General features: G+C 39.7%; 1 protein-coding gene and 1 long non-coding RNA gene across 2 annotated transcripts in view; one reads left to right on the forward strand and one right to left on the reverse strand.

Annotated features, from left to right (window-relative positions):
• Window positions 1-23,990, reverse strand: part of LOC111094382 — a 400,244-nt gene that overhangs the window by 370,805 nt on the left and 5,449 nt on the right. The window lies entirely within an intron of this gene.
• On the forward strand, window positions 19,042-19,386 carry LOC100856286 (40S ribosomal protein S15a-like). Its single transcript, XM_038585270.1, has one exon. The coding sequence runs from the start codon at window positions 19,042-19,044 to the stop codon at window positions 19,384-19,386; it is 345 nt and encodes a 114-aa protein (XP_038441198.1).

Consider the following 23,990-nt stretch of genomic DNA (forward strand, 5'->3'; position numbering starts at 1 on the left):
TCGGTCTCTGGTCCCATACCTCCTAGCCCATGCAGTAGCTGTCTCCATCAGCTCACTCCCATGGCCTACCCATCTACAGTTCTTTTATGTGGCAGCTACCCCGCTGTTCTAAAACCTGAATGTGATCGTTTTAATCCTTTGCTTGAAATACAATGAGTCCTCCTTCTCTATAGAGTAAAATCCAAATCTGGCATCTGACTTCAGCCCACAATTGCAATCCCATTTTCAGAAACCTAGAAGCTTCTCAAATATCCAATTTTATATGAAAGAAGAGGAGAGAGATTCTGTTAAAATATAATTGTCAGGGATCCCTGGGTGGCTCAGTGATTTAGTGCCTACCTTTGGCCCAGGGCACGATCCTGGAGTCCCGGGGTCAAGTCCCGCATCAGGCTCCCAGCACATGGATCCTGCTTCTCCCTCTGCCTGTGTCTCTGCCTCTCTCTCTCTCTCTCTCTCTCTCTATCATGAATAAATAAAATCTTAAAATAAAATAAAATAAAATATAAATTTTCAGCAGATCTAGGCTGGGACCCCGAACTGCATCCTTACCGGTTCCCAGGTGACACTGGGCCAACATTGCGCTAATGCAGACCACACTTGGGATAATAAGGCGCTGCATGACCTCTTCACTGCAGCTACAATAATTGATTTATAGCTTCTCAGTATAATGTGTGGTTTCACAATCTCTGTGCTTTAAACCTATAGTCCTCTGTGCTTTCAATGTTCTTCCTCTCCCATCTAGCTACCTAATGTCACATAATCTTTCAAGACACAACTGAAAACTCCTTCAGGAAGCCTGCCTGGTCTTCTTTTCCCCCTGGCTAACTGGATGCCTACATCTTTGCTCTTATATCAATCGGTATCATCTTTAGATTCAAACAAAGAAGTTCACTTCCCAGGCCCTATGGCCTCCATGGATCTTGAACTTCGTAGTGTTTTCCTTGAAATTTTCCCAAATGGCCTTCCAGCACCTGGAATATGCAATACCATCTAGGTGTGATCCCTTGAGACTGGACCTAGACGTACATGGGCCTGATCTTCCTATTTTTCCCTGCAAGGCACTCTCTTACCCACTATCCCAGAGGTGAGTTGGTCACATGTCCTAAGTAATTCTGAGGGCCCTATGGCTGGGCTCTGGTTGCAGAAAGGTGGTCTAATGAGCAAAATGTTCCTGTTGACCAATACAATATTTCTGCTACAGGATAGCATGTGCTTTAGCAGCCAGATGTGATGCTGACATGCTGATTTGGGATGACTCTCACTCCCCATGGGATCCAGGACAGGTTCAGAGCTCTGGAATTCTAAAGTTTTGTGGTTTTGCCCTCCATGTGGGCTTTTCTTTCTTTCTTTCTTTCTTTCTTTCTTTCTTTCTTTCTTTCTTTCTTTCTTTCTTTCTTTTCTTTTTTTCTTTCTTTCTTTCTCTCATTTATGTCCTAACTATGGTACTGCCTCTGACCTATAGCACCTGAGAGCAGTGGAGGTAACGGCAGGTATTCTTTATTCTAGGTGCTCCCCAAGTCTTGGTACTAAGAAGGTCATTCCACCTTCAAAATTTCTACCATGTGTCAATCCTCCAAGAGTGCTTGGACCTATCTCTTCTGAGGGCTTTCTTTGCTTTGCAATATAAACAAAATAAACAAACAGGTCCTTCTCATCAATGTTCTTTTAGCCTCTGATCAATGTGCTAGTATCATAGTGCTTTGGGTCAATTTAAGGGTGCTGAATGAGGAACATGAGGAACAGATATTCCTTCCATTAACAGGATAACTCTTTTTGCTTAACCATGGGCCCCTCACTCCTCATATTTCACTGGTGGAGATATACACATGCCATAAGTACAATCAACATTGAAAGAGAGGATACTCTAGAAACGCAGTGACTGTGGCCCAAAGAGAAGATATGCTTGGAAGATATGTTGTTCTATGTTCATACTATGAAATCCTGAATGTTAAATTTAACACAATCAGAAAACAAATTATCATTCACGTTTTCCTGCAAACTCTAAATAAGACTCAAATTTGTTGTCATCAGTGAATTATAGTAACAGCTTTTGGGAAGTCAGTACTCATGGGGGGCCTGGTAGTTGCCAGAGCATCGTGATTATTGTTGTAACCAGCATTAAATAACTGGTGTTAGGGAATGGCAGAAGCCAAAAATCTATATTGTTTTAATTCCAACAGTACCTAACAGTCATGGTGTTGTGAGTGATAACTACAGAGCTATCTATCTTTTCCTCGAGGTGGGAATATCAAATTAGTCAGAAACAGCTCATTTGACAATAAAGAGCATGAAGAAATGGTGCCTGGAAGTACAAAGAACCTTCCAGTGCACTGATTAGACACAGAACAAATACCTACGTACTTCTTCTATTCCCACTCTTCTAGGTGTTCATCAGGAAGTTGATATACCTCCTGTGAGCTCATACATATGTGCATATGATTTTGTAATATGTGTTTTAATCAAACTGGTTAGATTGGCTGAGTCCCTGTCCAGACATGTGCCTGGGGTCCCGCACATCCTGGAGTTGTCCTAACCGGTAGTGCCCTGGGCCTGAACGCTCACAATCCACACCACACTGCACTCTAATGGCTCATCTGCCTGCCCCTCTCCCCCAGCAGCCAATTTTGAGTGCTCTGGGCCGAGGTTGCCCTGTAATGCCAATACCTAGCATGGCGCCTAGAGCACGGGAAGTTCTCAAAATAAAGAACTTTGCTGAAAAGTAAGTGTATTAGCACCTTTTTTAACAGAGTGGTGGTGATCCATAGCCACTTAAATTAACATTCTCATCTTAACTGGTTCATTTGTGAAGGATGAGTCTGCAAGCCTTGATGTTGTTTGAACCCTATTTGTATTTGGGCTGCCACGAAGTGTAGCAAAGAAGCATGGAGGAGAAGTAGCTTTTCCTTTTTAATTGATTTTTACAAGCACATTTATTCACCTACTCCTGGGATTCCGTGCAACGAAATGTCAGACATTGTAAAGGTAAAAAAAGAGGCAGTGGCAAAGGAAGAAAGGAGGGATAAAAAGGATATTTCACAATTCGTCAATATGTGAATATTGGCATTCCCTGTTTGACAGAACAAAGTACTGCCAAGGACTCTTGTCAGAAGGAAAATGTGCTGGCTCAAGCAAGATACACAAAAAGACACAAGAAGCCCATTGATTATTTTTGTTATAAAATACACTTTTGATTTCCCTGTACCTTTTCAAAAGAGGTCTTTAACACTTTTTTCCATAATGCTCACTCTGATCTCTCTGAAGCAGCCACTAAAAATGAGAGATGATTCCAATAGAAACTTCACAGTCATGCTTAAAGCAAGAAGAATTAGTCACTTAGCACCAACTCAAGAAGAGAAAATAAATGGGAGTGTGCTGGCCTTTTGTCCTTGGTGACTGTCCACATGTTTAATTTTTCTGAGTTGATGTTCATGGCAAATTTGATTTAGTGATTTTATGTACTCCTACCCGCTAAAGTAATACATATTTTAAATCAACTGTCAGTAACCTTCACAGAGTGAAGAACATAAATGAAAAGGATTTAATGAAATGCTACAGTATGTATATCACTGCCCCCAAAACAACACCGTTTCACAAAGTATTTGCTCTGTTTTGAAGGCAGAATAGGATATACCCTCAAGAATCATTTTATGAATTTGCCCCTTAAGTGCTTCTGACCGAGGTAAGATAAAACAAGAATTGGCAAGAGGGAAATGATCTTCACTGTTGACTTTTAAATAAACATTTTATGATTAAAAAGCCAAGATAGGAATATGCCTGAAAATGGTAACTGCCCTCACTTTGATTAATGCAGAGAAAGCTTCCTGAATTCACTCACTATTGAGTCACCAGATATGGATCACACAACCCCCACCTCTCCTTGCCACCCTCCCACCACCAAATAATTGACTGGTGTTCCAAATGAATTCCATGGAGGCTATGGAATCTTCTCACTGCTTTGGGGTGGAAGGGAGGGACCTCAGTGTTTAACTGAGGATTCAGCAAGCACACTCGACTCTAATCATTCTGTGTGCTCACCCCATCCCTGCCCGTGACCTCCATCCAAGCTGAGAACTAGAACACTGTTTTTTCTTCTTGATGCATCATAAAGATATTTCCTTAATAATGATATTTTCACTTCTAAACACAAAATTTTAAAACTGCTCCAGTTTGGCTGGAAAATTATTTATTCATTCATTCATTCAATAAGTATATATTCAATGTCTACTATGTGCAAAGAGCTGAGGATCCAGAACAGGAAGATAGTTGGGGGCAGGAGTGGGGAACAGTACAGGCCCAGGAGACAGTAGTAAGTGTGTAGTAAGATCCTACAGTAGAAGGGGAACTGTGTTCAAGGGATACCAAGACAGCCATGCATGAAAAGCTGAATAATAACATCAGATATTAAAGAAGCAAATGACACATCAATAGTATTAACAATAAGAACATGGTAATTCCATGTTCAGTTGAACAGTCAGTTGAACTGAATACACAACTGATGCTCTGTATGTGATAAAAGGTGTCAAATTCCATGACAATGAGTTTATTCCTTCTTCTGTAGAAAACAGGAGCTACCTAAGGTTTTTGAACAGGATTATTAAGTGAGGGCATAGACTAGGAAGGTAGCTGCCCCAGAGGACAGAAGGCCCTCAGTGCAATGATTACTTCTATAGGCAACAGGAAGCAATCTGGGTTTTGGAATGGAATTCTGAACATAATCAAATAAAGGTCTTATTTAGAAAAATAGCTCTAGTAGCAGTATGGAAAATATATTGAACAGCCTGGAGCCAAAGACATCAGTTGAGAAGTCCTTGCTAGTAAAAAAGAAATGTTTTAACTGGTCTGTTAACGATAATGCCAAAATTCTGATAAGGGAGCAGACATCTAGGAGACTCAGTCACTATTGGTGGCAACACAAATTCCAACAACTCTTTTGAAGGGCACATTGCAATTTGTACCAAAGCCTTAACACCTTTTAAGCTAATAATAAGCTTCATAGGGATTTATCGTAAAAAAATAATCCAAAAGTTACAAAGGGTAATGATCATGGTTTTTTTGTAATCTCTAAAATTGATAAGATCATATTGAACTCATGGTAAATCATTTTCATGTAATATTATTCAAGCAATAAAAGTGCTTATTATAAAGAATAATGACAGATCCTTTAAAAAATGCTAAAACAGGGTAAGGATTGAGGACCAGTAGATCCAACACTACAGAAATTCTGGTGGCCTTTCTTATGATACAGAAACCTCGGCAAAGTGTAGAAATGTTATAATAAACAAGAAATAATTATTAATTTGGGGACTGAGGCAGTGATAGTATGAGCAGATTCAAGGGAAACTTAAAGGATACACTGATAAGGGGTGTAAGTAAAGAGATGATAGTGATAACGAAGATTCTAATATGATAACCAGGATGATGGTACAAGCAGAGATTTAGGGGAAAAATGATCAGTGTTGTTTTGGACATGTTAGACTTGAAGTCAGTTACAATTTCAAATGGAGAGATCTAGTAGCCTTCTGGAAATAGAGGTCCAGGATCCAGGAAAAATATAGGAGCACTAGGGGTAGACAGTTGATATTTAGAGACATTGAAGTTCATGAAATTATCTAAGGACCTAGGAGACACTCAATAATGAGAGATATTTGTAATTAAAGATAGAAATGTACCCATAAATGTCTACTAAAGAAATACTATTAAGTTCTCTTGTTAATATAAGTTCCTCCCTCTTTTTTTTTAAGGTTTATTTATTTATTTATTTATTTATTTATTTATTTATTTATTTAGCAATCTCTGCACCCAGTATGGGGCTCAAACTCATGATCCTGAGATCAAGAATTGCATTGCTCTTTCCACTGAGCTGGCCAGGTGCCCCAAGTTCGTTCGTTTCTTTCTTTCTTTCTTTCTTTCTTTCTTTCTTTCTTTCTTTCTTTCTTTCTTTCTTTCTTTCCTTTTCTTTCTCTTTCTTTCTTTCTTCTTTAAAAATTTTATTTGAGAGAGAGTGAGAGAGAGAGTGCATGTGCACACATGTGCACACAAGTGTGCACAGAAGCAGGAGGAGAGGCAGAATTAGAGGGAAAAGCAGACTTCTTGATGAGCAGAGATTCCCCTTGCAGGGCTCAATCCCAGACCCTGAGATGATGACCTGAGCCAAAGGCAGACAGAGGCTTAACCGACTGAGCCACTCAGGAGCACCAGTTTCTTTCTTTTTATATGAGGGCCCTAAAATGTGAGGAAAGAATTTAAAAACAGGAGAAAAAGTAAGGAAGGAAATTGGAAAAGAATGATGGCAAAGGCATAGACAAGAAACAACAGAAAACTCAGAAATGACCCCCTTGGAACAATCAGTCAAGAAATTTAAAACAATTACTATTACGTTAGAGGCTCTTAGAGAAAATGGACAACGTGCATGCACAGTTAGAGAATTTCAACAGAGATGGGAACTAAAGGAAAGACACAAATGGAAATGCTACAAATAAAAATCATGGAAGACATAAAGAATGTCTCCAATCAGGTCTTCAGTAGATTCAGCACCACTGAGCCTGGGAAAAAAAAGTGAACTTAAAAATGTGTCAATAGAAACAACCCAGTCTGAAACATTAAAGGAAAAAATAATGAAAAACACAGAGCAAAGAACCTAAGACCTGCAGAACAATAGTAAGAGGTCTAATATATATGTAATTGGAATCCCTATATAAGCAAGAAAGAATGGGGCATGAGAAATATTTTCATAAATAAGAGCCAAGAATTTTCCAAAAATAATGAACAACATCAAACCACAGATCCAACAAGTTCAGGGAACATTGCACATGATATACACCACGGGTAGCACCCACAAGAAAACCCTCACATACCTCGGACACATCCTATTCCAACAGCTGAAAAACAAAAATAAAGAGAAAATCTTGAAGGCAAGTCAGAAAAAAATGACAGAAGAATAAAGATAATAATTATAACATGTTTCTTGTCGGAAACTATGCAAGCCTCATAAAATAAGTTGGAAAGTATTCCTACCTCTTGTATTTATGGAAAAGTTTGTGTAGGAGTGGTACTACCTCTTCTTTAAATGTTTGGCAGAATTTACCAGTGAAGCCATCTGGGCCAGGAGTATTCTTTGTTGTAAGGTTTTTAACCAGGAACTCAACTTTTGAAATAGACTCTAAGACTATTCATGTTACCTGTTTCTTCTTAAAAAAATAAAATAAAATAAAATAAAAAGATCATTTATTAGAGAGAAAGAGTTGCGGGGGGCGGGGGAGGGAATAGAAGAGGAGAGGGAGAGAGAGAGACTCCCCGCTAACCATGCAGCCTGATGAGGGGCTCAGTCCCACAACCCATGAGATTACAACCTGAGCCAAAATCAAAAGTTAGAGGCTTAATGGACAGAGCCACCCAGGCGCCCCTACCCATTTATTCTTGAGTGAACTTTGGAACTTGCATCCATCAAAAAATTTGCCCACTGTATTTAATTTGTCCAATTTATGACCATAAAGATCCTTATAAATTTCCTTTATTATCCTTTTAATGTCTCCAAGGCCCATAACAATGTTCTCTTTCTTTCTCATTTCTGGTATTAGTCATTTGGGTCTTTCCTCTTGTCAGCCTGTTTAGAGACCTATCAACTCTATTCATCACCTCAAAAACAAGTTTTTAGATTAATTGAACCAGGTTATTGAGAAGGGAGGGTTAGAAAAGGAAAGTTACCCTGAAGAAATAACCATGAACCTGAAACTTGAAAGAGATAGTATAAGTGTCCAGTTGGAAATCAAAGATGGGTGAATTCTAGCAATAGCAACTTTTTTTTTTTTTTAAAGAGGCCAATGTGGTTGCAGCATGGAAAAGAGAGGAGGCTGTTGCAGTATGAGGACTAAGAGCAAAGCTGAGCCTATGTAGTACAAAGCCATATAGTCATGGTAAAGATTTAAGTGTGAATTTGTGCCAAAAGCAAATGGAAGCCACTGGAGGGTATTACAGGAGCCGAGTGGCATGATCACTGTATTTGAAAAGCTCAGTGTGGCTGTATGGTGGGGAAAGAATTGTGAGGGGGAGTAGAAATGGAGAGAATGAGGTGGTTACTACAGCAGTGGGAGTAGGAGCTCAGTCTGGGAGAGGGCAGGAAACGGAAGGACAGGATGACATGTAAAGACTAATAATTGACCAGTTGATTGATTATTTTTTTATTAGTGGCCACAAAATATTTATTTAGCAGTTACTCTGTACCAGACACTCATCTAAGCATTTTTATGACTTATTACAAGACTATGTGGCTAGGCAAAGAAAGAGCAAGATCGAAGATAGCAAACTTAGCCTATGCACTGTCCTTGCTGTTCCTGCCTCTCAGATGATAGGATTAAAGAAAAGAGAGGCTATAAGGAGAAATTCTTGGGTTTAGGGTCAACTGGGAGCTAGTTATTAAGATAAACATTAGGGGAAAGCCATGTTTTGCAGAAAAATCATGGGTTTAGCTTTAGACCAAAGGTAGGCATATTTATTATATAACCTTAGAAAGAAATCCAAATCTAAGTAAGTCCTTTATATGGCATAATGGTTAAAGGGCTTCTGCATATACCCTGAAAATGATTAAAGCACATTTAGTTTTAGGGCGCCTGGGTAGCTCAGTCGGTTAAGCATCTGCCTTCAGCTCAGGTCAAAGTACCAGGGTCCTGGGATCGAGCCCCATGTCAGGCTCTCTGCTCTACTCCCTCTCTCTCTGCCTGCCACTCTCTGGGCTTGTGAACAGACTTTCTCTCTCATACACACACAAATAAAAAATTTTTTAAAAACACATTTAGTTTTATACATATGTATAAATGTATACATACACACACACACGCGTGTGTGTATTTTATTTACTTATTTTTTAATTTCCAAAGGTAATTGTGTCTAAGGACACAAACAAAATGGGGTTTTTTTAGAGTTCCAGTTCTGACAGCTTGTATAGGAATAACCTGTACTCCTGCAGATAACAATTATGGCCTCTGGACAAGATACTGAATATTTTTTGAACGTAATGTGGCCAAAAGAAGGCACACACTGGGGAGGTTTTGACCCTTGGGAACAATGGAACCACACTGAGTGAAATACATACTTATTAGGCTTATCACCTGCAGGTACTCCTCGGTCTATACTACATATTCTAGAAATAAAGCGGAAACTTACTGTCCTTTGGATATGAAGAGTCAGAAGAAGGTGAATGATACAGTCAGAGCAGCTGTAAAAGAGGGATTCAGGCTATAAGGAAGCACAAACAAAAGGGGGAACTAAAAATCTGCCTATCAATTCTCCTGAACTCTTGGCTGAGCCCTAAGCTGCACATGCACAGTTGGGAATTCAAGGAATTCGAGGTGAAAAAAATACTTGGAAGACTGAACCAAGCAGAACTTTCAGGTGCCACCCAGCACAGGGGAGACAGAGTTTGAACTCACATTCTTCTAAGTTTGAGGGACTCGGTAAACATCTTGGATTTCTGGGGAGACCCCAGCGGACTGTGCTTTGGAGTAAAAATTACTTCCCAGAACGTAAGGGATTCACTCTAAGATTAGGAAAATACTAAAAATAGACCCGCCCTAAAAAAGAGAAACCCAGCCTCCTAAGGTAACCTGCCAATAATCTAGCTGCTTTTTACACTATGACTTAACACTCTTTGGAGAAAGATAGCAGAACCCCAATCTCAACTACCCATCACCCTGAATATCCAAAATAGAAATCACTACACAGGATAATGTGATGAATAGTCAAGGGAAAAGTCAGTCAGAAGAAATTTGCCAATAAATGAACAAGGAAGTTAAAATAACTATGATTCATATGTTAAAGAATGTTAATGAATATAAGTTATTCCTCACAAAAATAGTAAAAAACTAACATCTCTTAAAGTGACTACTAAACTGAACCATTTTATCCATATGTATAATAAGTTCTGGTAACTTTTGCTAAATTTATCAAATTTACACACCCAAAAAAATCTAAAATTTACTGCACTTACACAGGCCTTTCCCTACAGTTTCAACAGAGAAAGTTAATAGATGGGAGACTATAAACTGCAATCAAATACAAGCAGCAAGACTCAGAAGCGCAATCATAAAAAACGTACTCCCCCCAAAAATAATTTTAGTAGAACTAAATGACACAGGTATATTCAGGAAAAAAGAATGAGATGAGAGCATCTGGTAAACAATGGCATCTCTAAACTATTCATCGATTTTGTTATTGTTCAGTTATATTTCATGCTTTGGGTATTAATACCGTAGAAAGATTAAAACAAAGGATATGACAGAGATCATTTACTGTAGGAAGATTACAACAAAAGGATATGACTACATCATTAAATTTCTAGAATAGTCGGCTGATGAACTCTAGGTGATTTGGCCAAGAGACTACTCTTCCTGTAGTTAAATCTGGCCAATCCAAAGAACCAATTACACCATATATTCTTGGGTTTGCATAAAGCTGGGTTTATTTGCAACCGTCCTCACCCCACCCCACCCCCCTTCGGGGAGGTAAAGGCCAGGAAATGAAAGGTTATTTTCTGCTTGGAAGGTCTTCTAAGAGGAACTTGATAGTTTCACACAGAGGTGCCCCATTCATAATCACAACACCTAACAATGAACTGGCTGTTCAGAGCTGCTTTAAATTCAAATGGGAAGACTAACTAACATCTCCAAAGCATTTCTAGCCCCCAATCTCTTTTAAAAATCAATTGTTTTCAAAACCCCTCCTTATGTTTCTATAGCAAACAGCTGCACAAGATCAACAGTGAAAAATCCTACCGTATACATGCGCTGTGCAGAGCCTAGATAAAGAAAACTACAAGAGTGAAGAATTCTTTGGCAAACAATTTCTAACACACAAGGCAAGACAAGAGATTATACCACGCGTTACACCACCAGGTCTCAGGGCTGCACAAATCATCAGAATTTGAGTCTGATTCCAAGTTCTTCTGGCTCTTGTGATAAAGGCATCCCACCATATGACTCAAACTATCCTTGTAATATATACATTTGACACCATGTCCTCTTTGACTACTCATTCAAGGTATAGCATGATAAATGGGAGAAATTTAATTGCTATTGAGCATAATTGATACACAATTTTCTAATAAACTCAAACGAAGAGATAATTTCCTGATATATTCTTTCTTTTTAAGTAAGCAGTGAGAGAAGTGTATTCCTAATACATTCTAAATGAGGCATGTTATTACAGCTGAATTATTACGAAAGGCTTCTTTCCATGTACTCGAACTGGCTTGAAACAGCAAGGATTCTGTGGCTCACTAAAAAATGCATGGTAATCACATGTTTTCTTATTTCCTAGATGACTTCATGGATTATTTAATTTTAAGTGTCCTCTACACTTAAAGGTGATTGAACGCCAAATAACTGCAACAACCATGGGACAGTGCATTCTATGGTGAATGCACTGTGCTTACTTAAGGATGGGATGCTTTGAAATATCTAAGAAGTCTAGGAAATGGGAAATCTTATTGAAACTACAACTTTAGTCTTGAAACAATTAGACCACAAAACCCAGTACTAGTTGAGATAGCACCCATAAGCTTGAACCCCCCTTTCCATCTTCAGTCATAGAACTCTTGCCATTCTTTATCTTGTCACATTCTCTTTAATTTTTTATCTTCTACTTATTTTATTTTGCTCTTTATTCATTTTTTCTCCTTTTATGTCTATGCCTTAGGACTGCCTCCCAGTGAATCCTTAAGCATGATGTTCTCCCTTGTAGTTAGTTCAGCTAGAAAAGATGGTGAAAATGAAACATTTTGATCCTATGTCTCCTGTTCATTAATTCATTCTTTCCTTTAACCTCTACAGAAACCTTCCCCCCCCCCATGACATGACACTCATATATGACTATTATCAAGTAAATAGAAGTCTTAGTGATCCTATACAACTGGCCGGCTCGAAGGCCCAAAGCTCTAACCACTTGTGGATGGTTGTCTTACCCTGAGCCTTCAACATGGTCTTCCCTCTGCATCTTTTAAGATTTTATTTATTTATTTATTCATGAAAGACTGGGAGACAGAGAGCGCCAGAGACAAAGGCAGAGGGAGAAGCAGGCTCCATGCACCGGTAGCCCGATGTGGGACTCGATCCCGGGTCTCCAGGATCGCGCCCTGGGCCAAAGGCAGGCGCCAAACCGCTGCGCCACCCAGGGATCCCCCCTCTGCATCTTTTAGACACGTTATGTGTGTGATTCAACTTGGCATCCCCATATACCTCACCCAGTGCCTAGCATAAATAGTAGTGGCATATCAATACATGTTAAATAAATGAATTTATAGTTCTCCTGAGTGCTTTTCATATGACAAGCTCAATGAAGCCTACTGAGGATTCTATCTTCCTCTTTCAACTGTTTCATCTTTTAATAGTGAAATCTTTCATTTGACCACATTATAATTGTTAGTTTGAGCTCCTTCTTTCATTGCCTATGTTGATAAATTAGTATCCAGATATTGTGAAATCTGATGATTTTTCAAAAACCTTTATTCCTTCTTATATAGAAGTCAGGTCTTTGGGGCTTTTTGTTGGTGTTCTTCTATTTTTCTATTTTAGGGGAGACTGTTGTTTTGGATTTTTTACCAAAAATACATATGTATATCTGAAGATCAGACCCACATATTGATGTAAGACTTTCAGCATATATTGTAAATATTTGGCAGATAACATCCCAGTTGAAATTCGTACATGAATTCAATAGCTATCGACCATTATAAACCCAGGAAAATCATATTGCTCTATGTGGCAGATTGTTAGAAAGGACCTAAGAGAGCTTTAACTAAGGGGCCAGGGACATTACTATGCATTTGTCTATTTAACCTTGATTCAAGCAATGAGAGCATTATGAGCATTTCTATGGAAGCTCAACCACCCAACATAAAGCCTAGTAAGATAATAATGAAAATCCTCATCTATTTCTACAGGCCTCTTAACACCTGGCACCAGTGAAGATTCCTGTGGTACCCAACTCCCAACTCCCTCCTCACATGCTTATTGTCGCCTACAACAAGGTCCATGAACCATTCTAAAGATGCTGTCCACCCTTTAATATCCTGCACAACCCCAAATTGTGCACAGCTGAGCCATCAGCAGTGGAGGAGAAAGTTCAAAGAATAGCTATTCATGGTAAAGCCACAAGATGCAACACGAATACCAAAGGGCATCCAAAGAATGAAGCCGCAAAGAGCAGACTGTTGGAGTGAGGCAGAGAGGCTCTTGAGAGAAAAGGAGACTTTGAGAGGGCAGTTTTACAAAGGATTGAGACAAGTGACGCTGTTTATCCACATAGAGGATTGCTTCCTTTAATTAGATGTCTCAACAGGAAGAATTTGTGATTCTGAGGACATCACAAAGGGCAGGTAATATTCAGATACATCTCTTAAGCATCTGGAAAACCTTGGAGTATTCACCTATAAAAGCAACTTTAAAAAAAGAAGAAGAAAGAAAACCCTGACAATTTGCCAGAGACTGACTTTCTGCCTGTTTGCATTCACTCAGATATAGTTGCGATGTATGTGGGTCACATTTTACCATATCTAACCTGTTTCTATTTTGAATTCCGTGTGATGTGTTTCTAAGGAACACAAAGTAGTTGTTCAATGATAATAGTATTCAAATTGCACTCCTTCTTCAAAAAAAAATGTACATGCCATAACAAAACCTGAGTATAAGTCAAGCACAGATCTAAATTTTTATGATTTTACATGCGGTCCATGGACACTAATAATTCCAGTGACAATAATAGTAATCCCTTTTATTTTTTATTACACTTTACAGTTTAAAAAATACTTTGAGCAGGTGAGTTTCATTTAGAAAGGAATATTTGAAGGAATTTCACAAAATTTTACAGTGATTATATCTGATGATAAAAGTATTTTTTTAATAAAAAAATAACATGGAAGAATTTAAAGATAATTAAAAGCACTTTAATGCCACACACACACACACAGAATCCAACAATACAATGCTGTTAAATTTCTTTTTCTGGCATATCTTTTTAAATAAATTATATAAATATATATTATAAAACATTTACACAATACATAATTTGGTTACTTGATAATCTATCACATTAGGTATTTAGACTCAAATTATTTTTTGTTATTAACTATAGTCACCATGCTGTACATTACATCCCCAGGATTTATTTATTTTATACCTACAAAATTGTATTTTTGACCACCTTTCCTCATTTTACCCAACCCCCACCTGAGCAATCACCAATCTATTCTCTATATCCATGAGCTGATATCTTTTTTTTTTTTTTAGATTCCACGTATAAGTGACAAAGCAAGATCATAGCTATTTGTCTTTTTCTGTCTGACTTATTTCACTTAGCATAATACCCTTAAGGTCCATCCATGTTGTCACAAATGGCAAGATTTCCTTTTCTTTTTTTATGGCTGAATTATATATTATTATATAGATAACATATAATAATTTTTATATTAATATGTCAATCATGATTTATATCATCTGTATATATATCACATTTTCTTTATTCATTCATCCATCAGTGGACACTGTCTTGGCTATTGTAAATAAAGCTGCAATGAACATGAGGGTACATATATACTTTCAGGTTAGGGTTTGTATTTTCTTTAGATGAATACCCAGAAGTGGAATTACTGAGTCATATGACAGTTATAATTTTGATTTTTTTTTAATTTTTATTTATTTATGATAGTCACACAGAGAGAGAGAGAGAGGGGCAGAGACACAGGCAGAGGGAGAAGCAGGCTCCATGCCGGGAGCCTGACGTGGGATTCGATCCTGGGTCTCCAGGATCGCGCCCTGGTCCAAAGGCAGGCGCTAAACCGCTGCGCCACCCAGGGATCCCTAATTTTGATTTTTTGATGAAACTCTATACTGTTTCCCATAGTGACTGTGTCAATTTATATTCCCACCAACAGTGCACATGGGTTTCCTTTCCTCCATACTTGTTATTTCTTGTCTTTTGCATAATAGCCATTCCATGAGGGCAAGTCTCATGCCATTTACTTCCTGTTCTAGCCAAGGCCTGATGATAAGCCCTGGACCACTTTTTCTTAGAGCATATACTCAAGGGAGTTTAGGATTGCAAATCCTCCTTCTGTCTCTTTGAGATGTATCAGTATCTCTTACAAACTTAGGAGTGTCTTTCTCAAAGAAAGCCATTCCTTTGGAATGTAAAAATGAGGACCATAGGGCCTGCATATCTCACCTCTGTGGGGGGATAGACCCCTGACTTTGCTAACTGCTAGCTAATGGACACAACTGGCCCAATCAGCCTTTACACTAACTGGCTCTGTAACTTTTTACTTCCCTAACTCTACTGAGCCCCCATTCACCTCCTCCTTCCTCCTTCATTCTCATTAAAATGCCAGGTCAACTCTGTACAGATTGAAGTGGAGTTCAGTTCATGCTGGGCCCTCTTCTCTTTTGCAACAGTATATGACTAACTAAAATCTGTCCTTACCACTTTAGTGTCTGGCTTCGTTTATCTCTGACAGAGTTTATCCTTGTCTTCTCTATCAGTTCGACTAACAATAGTGAACCAAATATTCTAACAAAAGTAGCTATAACATGTTTCTGCAGGGCTTTATAACAATGGTATACAACTGGCATTTTGTGTGTCGTTAGATACTTTTCTTGCTCACATCCCACCAGAAGCATTGGGCTTATATATGGTGTTAATTTGAATAACATGTTAGACAACTATTTCCAAGCACGGGACCCCAGAGGCCATTAAAAGCTATAAACATTTTTTAGCATGTGCCTAAAACTTTACTCTCAGTCTCTTTATTTGTGCCAAAAAGTTTATTATCTGATCCAATTGAAAAGGAATCAAATCTCATGACTATCTTTTTGAAGTTTTTCCATATTAAATGTTCCTTGTTTTCTACATCAACCTCAACGTTTTAACAGTCCACCAATGACTAGTAAATAAATGGCTACCATCAGCGGGTGTCAACACAGTATCATGCTCTGTTCAAGATGCTCTGTGTGCTTCACTGCAGAACCTCCAACAACATGGTAAAATTGGTGTTCTCAAAGATGAGGAAACTGAGGCTCAACGAGGCTCAACAAATTGTCAAAGCTCACAGAATCTGTAAGTCATGGAGCTGTGATCTGAACGGGGGTTGTTTGACTTTAGAGGCTGTGCTCTTTCTACTATGCTTCACAAGCTAAGGGGATATAGTCGTACATAGATTTTTGGCTCTTTCGTATCTCTCATCTTTAATAACTAGCATGCAGTCAAAACAAAAGTGAATATGAGGAAAAATTATATACAGAATAAATATTGTAATTATAAGGAAAGAAAAAAGAAAAAGAAGAAAACAGTCAAGCTGTGGCAGAGCAAACTCCAAAGCAATCAAGAGGCTTCTACACCCTTCGTTTTCTTTAAAGGAGCTGTATTTCATTCCTTTGAAAACTCTAGCTTTGGAATGAAGGTGGCATACTGCGGGAAGACCAAGGAAATTAAACTTTTTTAATCTTATTGATTCCTATTCCTTTCATTCCATCTGTTTCCTTGGCATGGCAAAGGGGGTGACGATCAATGCAGAGTAAGTCGGCTCTGTCAGTCAGAAGATGGGAGCTGACAAACCAGACACAGGCTTGGGAAGGCCTTCCATGAAGGAGAGAATCTGTGCCAGATGACAGGACTCACGGAGAGTCTGACAAAATGTTGCAGACAATCAGGAAGCGTCTGATCCAGATTTCATAGATAATAAGCAGACTCTTTTCCGTGTGCATGCGCATAGATTTGAATATTTCTGGTCAAGTGCCTCATTTTTGCATAGAACAGGAAGTAAATAGAACAGTGAAAAATAAAATGAAAGCCGAACAGAACAAGGGTCAAAAATAAAAGAAAAACAAACGACTAAATTGATTCATAGTTTAGAGTATAATGATGTGAGGGGAAAATGCTTCATAAGTTAATATTTCTAGTGTTATTACTAGAATGCAAATACGATAGAATTTCAGGAGTTTTCTATAGGTTAGAATCTTCTTTAACATCATACAAGTGCTCAGTTGCTGTTCTACCGTAAAGAGCATATTTTGCCATTTTTATAAGGTCATCTCCAACCTGAACTCTAAAATAGCCAGGAAAAATGATGACTTTTGCACATGAAAGAATCGGAAGCAGATCCCTAGACAGTCTTGTGATTAAATTCTACTAAGAGATATAAATTCTATATGTCCTTAAGAGCTTCATGCAGAAGGGGCTTCTACTGTGGCAGAGCAAACACTGAAATGGAAAATCAGTTCATCACTGGAAGTTTATCTTGTTAGAAGCCAGGAGACCCATATATGGCAAGGCTGGAAAATGAACCCGTTTTACCATTCCAGTGCTCCCCTTCCCCGCCCACCCCCATCATCAACAAAAGGCATAATGTGATCTCTTTGCCTGCTTCCTCCTGGACTTGGAGGCTCTCATCAAAACAGATAAGAAATGTCAAAAACTGTCATGCTCTGAAAGCCACAAGACTGACTTAGAAAATCCACAAGTGAATCACTTGGTTATAAAACCCCCTTGATCGACTCTCATAATTCAACTGTTATGGATGGAATCGTGTGCCTCAAAAAAAAAAAAGTTGGAGTCCCAATCCCCAGTACCTCAGAATGTGACCTTCTTTGGAGATAGGGTTTTTACAAAAACAATGAAATTAAAAGATGTCATGAGGTTGCGCCCAATCCAATAAGACTGATCCCCTCATAAAAGGAGAAATCTGGATGCAGGGAGAGGTATCACATAGAGAGGATGCCACATGAAGAGAGAGAATGTGGCTCTCACAGAGAGAACATGGTTATCTATAAGCCACCACAGAGAGAGCCTTAGAGCAACTCTTTTCCTAACAGCCCTTAAGGAACCAACCCTGCCTACACCGTGGATTATGATTTCTAACCTTCAGAACTGTGGAACAATACATTTGGTTCTTTAAGCCACCCGGCTTGTGGTACTTTGTCATGGCAATCTCAGCAAACGATATAGATGTTGGTATTGGGGAGTAGAGTGCTGCTGTAACAAATCCCTTAAAGTGTGGAAGTGCTTTGGAATAAGGTAATAAGTGGAAGCCGGGAGAGTTCTTAAGTGCATGAGAGAAAAAAACCTAGATGACATTGAAAAGAATGTTGCTAGAAATGTGAATGCTTGACACAGAAATGAGGAGCATGTTCTTAGAAACTGGAGGAAAGGTGGTCCTTACTAGAAAGTGGTAAAGGACTTGGCTGGACTATGTTCCCTGGAATGGAAAGTAGAACTTAAAAGTGATGAGTGGTTATTTAGTTGAAAAGATTTCTTAGCAAAGTGTGGATGGCACAGTTTGGTTTCTCCTTGCTGCTTCTAGCAAGATACAAGAGGAGAAAGATAAACTGAAGAGACAAAAAGGACCCAGAACTTGAGAAATTGGAAAGTACTCGGCCTATCCATGATGCAAAAAACTGACAGCACACTCTAGAGAAAACTCCTGTGTCCCTGAACAACTATTTGCCCCAGAGATTAGGCATGTGACTTGTGGACCTAACCACCCACCTCAGTAGAAACAGTGCCAGCCTGGTCTGGAGGGGACAAGGCCAGGATAAAATGGAGGAAGGCTGTCAGACTTCTGGGATTCTACTGGCAGGAAATGGGCTGATAGAGCTATTCAGCAATGTACATGTGTTAATGTCCAAGAAAGGGAAGAATGACCCAGAAGGCCATTCATAGGCTGGTGGCCACTGCTAAGGGCCCAGAAGATGGGCTCAGGGAGGGGGACAGTCTCCTTCTTGGTGATAGAGGCAAGGCCGCCTCCTCCATTCCACATGGCAAAATCAGCCTCTTCGTCATTCTCAGCTCCCCCTCCTGACTTCCCTGTTTCTGTGGTCTCACGTCCAGTAACCCAAGTTCAAAAGCTGTCATTAGGGACCCCTTTCCTTTCACTCTTATTCAATTAGGCAGCTGGTCCTGCCGATTCTTCCACTCTTCACAACCGTTACTGTTGCCAAGGACTGTACTTTTAGTAATAAAATGCTTTCCTTGCTCTCTCTGCCATCTTTCTGTGCTGCCATAATGATGCACATGAATGTCCCGGCAGAGGTCCTCAAGAGCATTGATAACAATGCTGAAGTGAAAGGTAAATGCCACGTACTTATTAGGCCATGCTCCAAAGTCATCGTCCAGTTTCTAACGGTGATGATGAAGTACGGTTACTTTGGTGAATTTGAAATCCTGGATGATTACACAGCTGGGAAAATTGTTGTGGACCTCACAGGCAGGTTAAACAAGAGTGGAGGGATCAGCCCCAGATTTGATGAACCACTCAAAGATCTAGGAAAGTGGCAAAATACTTTGCTCCCGTCCTATCGGTTTGGTTGTACTGACACAACCTCCGCTGGCATCATGGACCATGAATAAGGAAGACGAAAACACACAGGAGGGAAAATCCTAGGATTCTTTTTCCAGGGATGTAATAAAGTGCCTCAATGGAAAAGAAAGCAAGCAAAAGGAAAGAAGAAAATGCATTCTTAACTAGTTTTACAATATTGTGTTAAGAACTTCACGTCGTGGTTGGGCATCCTGGGTGGCTCAGCGGTTTAGTGCCGCCTTCAGCTCAGGGCGTGATCCCAGGTCCTGGGATTGAGTCCCACGTCGGGCTCCCTGCATGGAGCCTGCTTCTCCCTCTGCCTGTGTCTCTGCCTCTCTCTCTGTGTCTCTCATGAATAAATAAAATCTTAGAAAAAAAAAAAAGAACTTCACGTGGCTTATGTTCTTTAATCCTTATAACTGTGAGATGTGATAATGTACTATTCATGTTCATTTTATAGCTAAGAAAATTGAGGCTCAGACAGGTACTGAATGACTATTTTTGCCCAAGATCACACAGCAAAGAAGTGTCTGAGAAGGGAAACTTGAACAGGATCTTCTGGAACCCTGAACCACACTCTTGACTGACACACTCCCTCCTTTAAAATATGTCTCATGGTGTTTCTTCCTGTCCATTCCCACTGTTACTAACATAGTTTCACAAGCCCTTCATTCATAACCCACTCCTTCACCCTTGTATTACTGCACGAACCTCCTTGCATTTCTTCCTTCCTCCAGTCTAGCCTCCTTCCAAATGGCCTTTCTGATCTCATAAAAACAAAAATTCTATCTTTACGTTAATTCGTAGCTCAAGGACTTTTGGCAACTTCTCATGGCCTATGGGATAAAGCCCAAATATTACAGACTGGCATTTCACAGTATCTTTACTCATCGTGCCCCCTGTTAAAATCTCACCCACCTAAATGCCCAGTCTTATTGTGAAAACTGAACCCTTAAACTTTTATCTGAACATTTTGCTAGACTAATGTTCCCTGTTCTTGAAATGCTATCATCTGTAATATTCATCTAAACCAACCTCAGGTTTAATACGCCAGCCACAGAGACTGCAATCATCATCCTCCCTCCAAGCTTCCTCTACCTGCAACGACCTACCATTCACCTGAAATCTGATGCTGCTTTTGACAGCTGCTCTACACCTTATCTGCTGCCAAATCCTATTGCTTATTCTGCTACTGAAGTTCTCTGCCATCTATCCCTTCCTTTCCACCCTATCTTGGGTCTCATTCACATTCTTCAGACGTGAGAACATGAGAGAACTACCGCTAGATTAAATTTCCACCTCAAAATGAGCAAAGATTGACAAGATAGAGGGGCCAGAGGGAAGAGACTCAGGAGAGAAATGCCAACAGCCTACCTGGAAAGATCTAGACCCAGAGAGAATGGAGAGAGGCTACACTCAGGAACAGGAACAGGGGTGGGGGCAGATGGTGGAAGGTGCTTAAAGTTTAAAGAGGAGGAATTTGAGGAGAAAAAAAATCAAGGTAGGAGAGAGGTGACTGCGATTATGAATTGGGTCCCTTTAATTTACCTTGGGAAGATAAGCAAAGTTTGGTATTCCCTTTAAGTCCTATTTTGGTTGTTGGCATTGTACATCTTTGACACAGGGGTGGTCTCTGAACCAAGACAGGCAGTCTTTTCTAGCTCTACCTTCTCTACAATTCAGGTCTCAAATGCCCCCTATAACCACTTCCGTGTGGCATTTGAGTCTCTGAACCAATGGCTCCAACCCACCATTCCTCAGCACCACTGGCCCTACCCTGCCGGCCCCATCACTGTACCCCTTTCCCCCCACTGGCCCCATCACTGCACACCCCCCCCCCTTGCTGGCCCCATCAGTTTTGTCCCCATCTCCATTGACCCCATCACAGTGCCGCTATCCTGCCCCGCCAGCCCCATCACTGTGCCCTCCACTTGCCGGGCCCACCCCCAGATGGCCCCATCACTGTGCACCATCAAGAGCTTCCTTTTCTACGAGTGTCCTTGCCCATGCTCTTCTCCTCTGAGACTACCTGCCTCAAAAAATCTTCATTCCCTGAAGTCTAAAGAAAATCCCACCTTCCCAGATTCCCTCATCTGGAAATGCTCTTACTCCCTTCTTTGAACACAAACAATATTTTAGTGTTTAAAAAAAATTATTAGTTTTCTTTTCTAGCCCTGCTTGTCTCTAACTGGAATATTCACCTGTCTTAGCTTCCCATTAGTATGTACACAGCCCTGAAGATAAGGAATACGGTTTGCTTATCTTGTTACATCTAACCAAGTATTGTACACAAAGTAGCTACCCCATACATATTTCCCAAACCCAATGGCATTTAGCCTCACCAGCCCAATTTCTGTGTGCCCCTGGTAGACAATGAGAATGAGGTGAGTTTCCACTAGGTTTCTGCGTGAGAAAACTTCTCATGGAAAATCTTAGCCTCTTTGTTATAGATGAAGCATCAATTAAAAAGCACAAAGTGACACAGTCTGACCCTAGAATATATCCTGGTGCCCAGACCAAAGAAAGAGACAAATTTAAAGTTGTACAAACCAACAGTGGGAGGACTGTCTATACTTAGTGACTAGTCTGTCAGAGTGAAAAACCTCAAGTGGGTTGTAAATATAGGGTTGATTCTTTGGGAGATTTTTCTTCTATTTGCTGATTCAGCTCCTACAATCAAGAGATTTTGTTGTTGTTCAATTTTACTTAAGACAGACTAAATCAACTGATTTTATGTTTATTCCTGATTTTTGTTTTTCTTACCTTGGCTAAACTCTGTGTTTCACAAGGCCCTCTCAGTTTCAATGATCAGAAATATGGTTTTATCCTTTAATTTTTTTTTAAGTCACCTACTTTTCTGCTTGTATCTTCTATGGAAATCCAACTAATATGTTACAAAATGTTATGGGTTTTTTTTTTTCCTAATTTGCAGGAATCCACAGGACTCTTGCTTTCTAACATTCTGGTTGATGATATTGATGGATTTTCTTCCCAGTGTGAATTCATGTCTGCACAACATTTGAATGGCTCACTGGTTGGTATAAAAGGGTTGTTTAACATTTTGTATTCCCAAATAAACCAGTGTAACTCCTTCCAAGATTCTTATTCTTTAGGAGTAGAAGGTAATATTGAAGGCATATCTTTTGAGGGACTGCTCATTTCAGAAAATCCAATCTAACCAGTGTTTACTTACGTATGATGACCTTAAACGGGGAAATTAACAAAACAACAATGATTAAAGTTTCCCAAGCATTGATTGGGCAGAGATTTTAAAAGGCTTTCTCCTAGAGCTACATGATATGGTCATTAGGCTTTTAGGGGAATAACTAGAAGATTAGACAAAATAGACCAGCACTCTCCTCCACCAAGGTTCTAGGCCAGAGAAAGAAAAATAAAAAAAAAATAATAATAATAAATGAAGAGTTTTTTTGGGTTCACCATGTGTTGATTACCAACAACCTATATTCTTGTTGAATATTTTGAATATATTCTTGCTTGGATTTCCTACCCTTCACCCACCTCTCTAACTATAGTCTTCCAAACCTATGGCTTTGGGGTTTTTTTGACAGTCTAACCCCATTGCAGGCACCCATGTATGCGCATGCACACATACGTACACACAACACAGAGTTTTCCTTTCATATTTGGATTTGTAGAGGGGTCAGAGGAAAAGGGGAGGAAAGACTGAAAAAAAAAAAAAAAAAAAACCTCCAGTAAGTTTGATCTAAACAAAATGGTTATTCAAATGGGTCCCCTACTAATTTCACAAAGATGCGTGATAATATCCAACATATGGCTTTAACTATGTTTTTTAATATTAGAAATTGAATGCACATTTTAAGACACAAGTTTTGCTGATATGCTGTTGATAATATAGGAGAACTATTTTCCATTTGTTTCTAATTATCCTAAAGACAGCCTGGGGATCATTTACCCACGGTTTAAGAGCACTCAGATAAGTCCACAGATGCGACAGGCGGGCATGTGTGTCAGCTACTGCAGTGGGGCTGCGTGAGGGTGGTTTAGCAAAGACTATCCTCTTATGTCTGAAACCACCAGATACGGTTCCTAAGGTCAACCAGTACTGAAAAATAAAATCCTTCCTTTGTCAACATTCTTAGGGTGTGGGCTCTGGAGCCAGACTGCCTGGCTCCGCCATTTAACTGGCTGGGTGAACTTGATCAAGTTAGTTAACCTCTCCTTGCCTCAATTTCTTCATCTGAAAAATGGGGATGTGCCTCCACTGTACAGCCATCACGAAGATTAAATATCCAGAATGGTGCCCAAAACATAGAAAGCACTCGATACTTGATCTGGCCCCAGTTTAACGCTTTGTTTCACCTGTCTCTGCCTCCCCAGCCCCAACTCCTTTCCCTGAATCTTGCCAGCAAGACTTCCTCCAGTTCTTCCCCATGCGCTCCCTCACCTCTCCTAGAACGCTTTCTTTTCATCTGGCTAATGGGTGCTCCTCCTCCTGGTCTCAGAGAGGTGGTCCTCATTTACAGGCCCATAGTTCCCGGGGTTTCTGCTATTACGGGGTAGAGAACATGCCATTTTCATACTTCTTGGTCCACCCCACCAGCCTGTCAGCTCTGAGGCAGGAATTGAATCTGTTCTGTTCATTGCTGTAATCCCACCTTGTGAAAAAGTACTT

The sequence above is a fragment of the Canis lupus genome, chromosome 37, assembly GCF_011100685.1.
Source record: "Canis lupus familiaris isolate Mischka breed German Shepherd chromosome 37, alternate assembly UU_Cfam_GSD_1.0, whole genome shotgun sequence".
In the NCBI taxonomy this organism is placed as follows: Eukaryota; Metazoa; Chordata; class Mammalia; order Carnivora; family Canidae; genus Canis; species Canis lupus.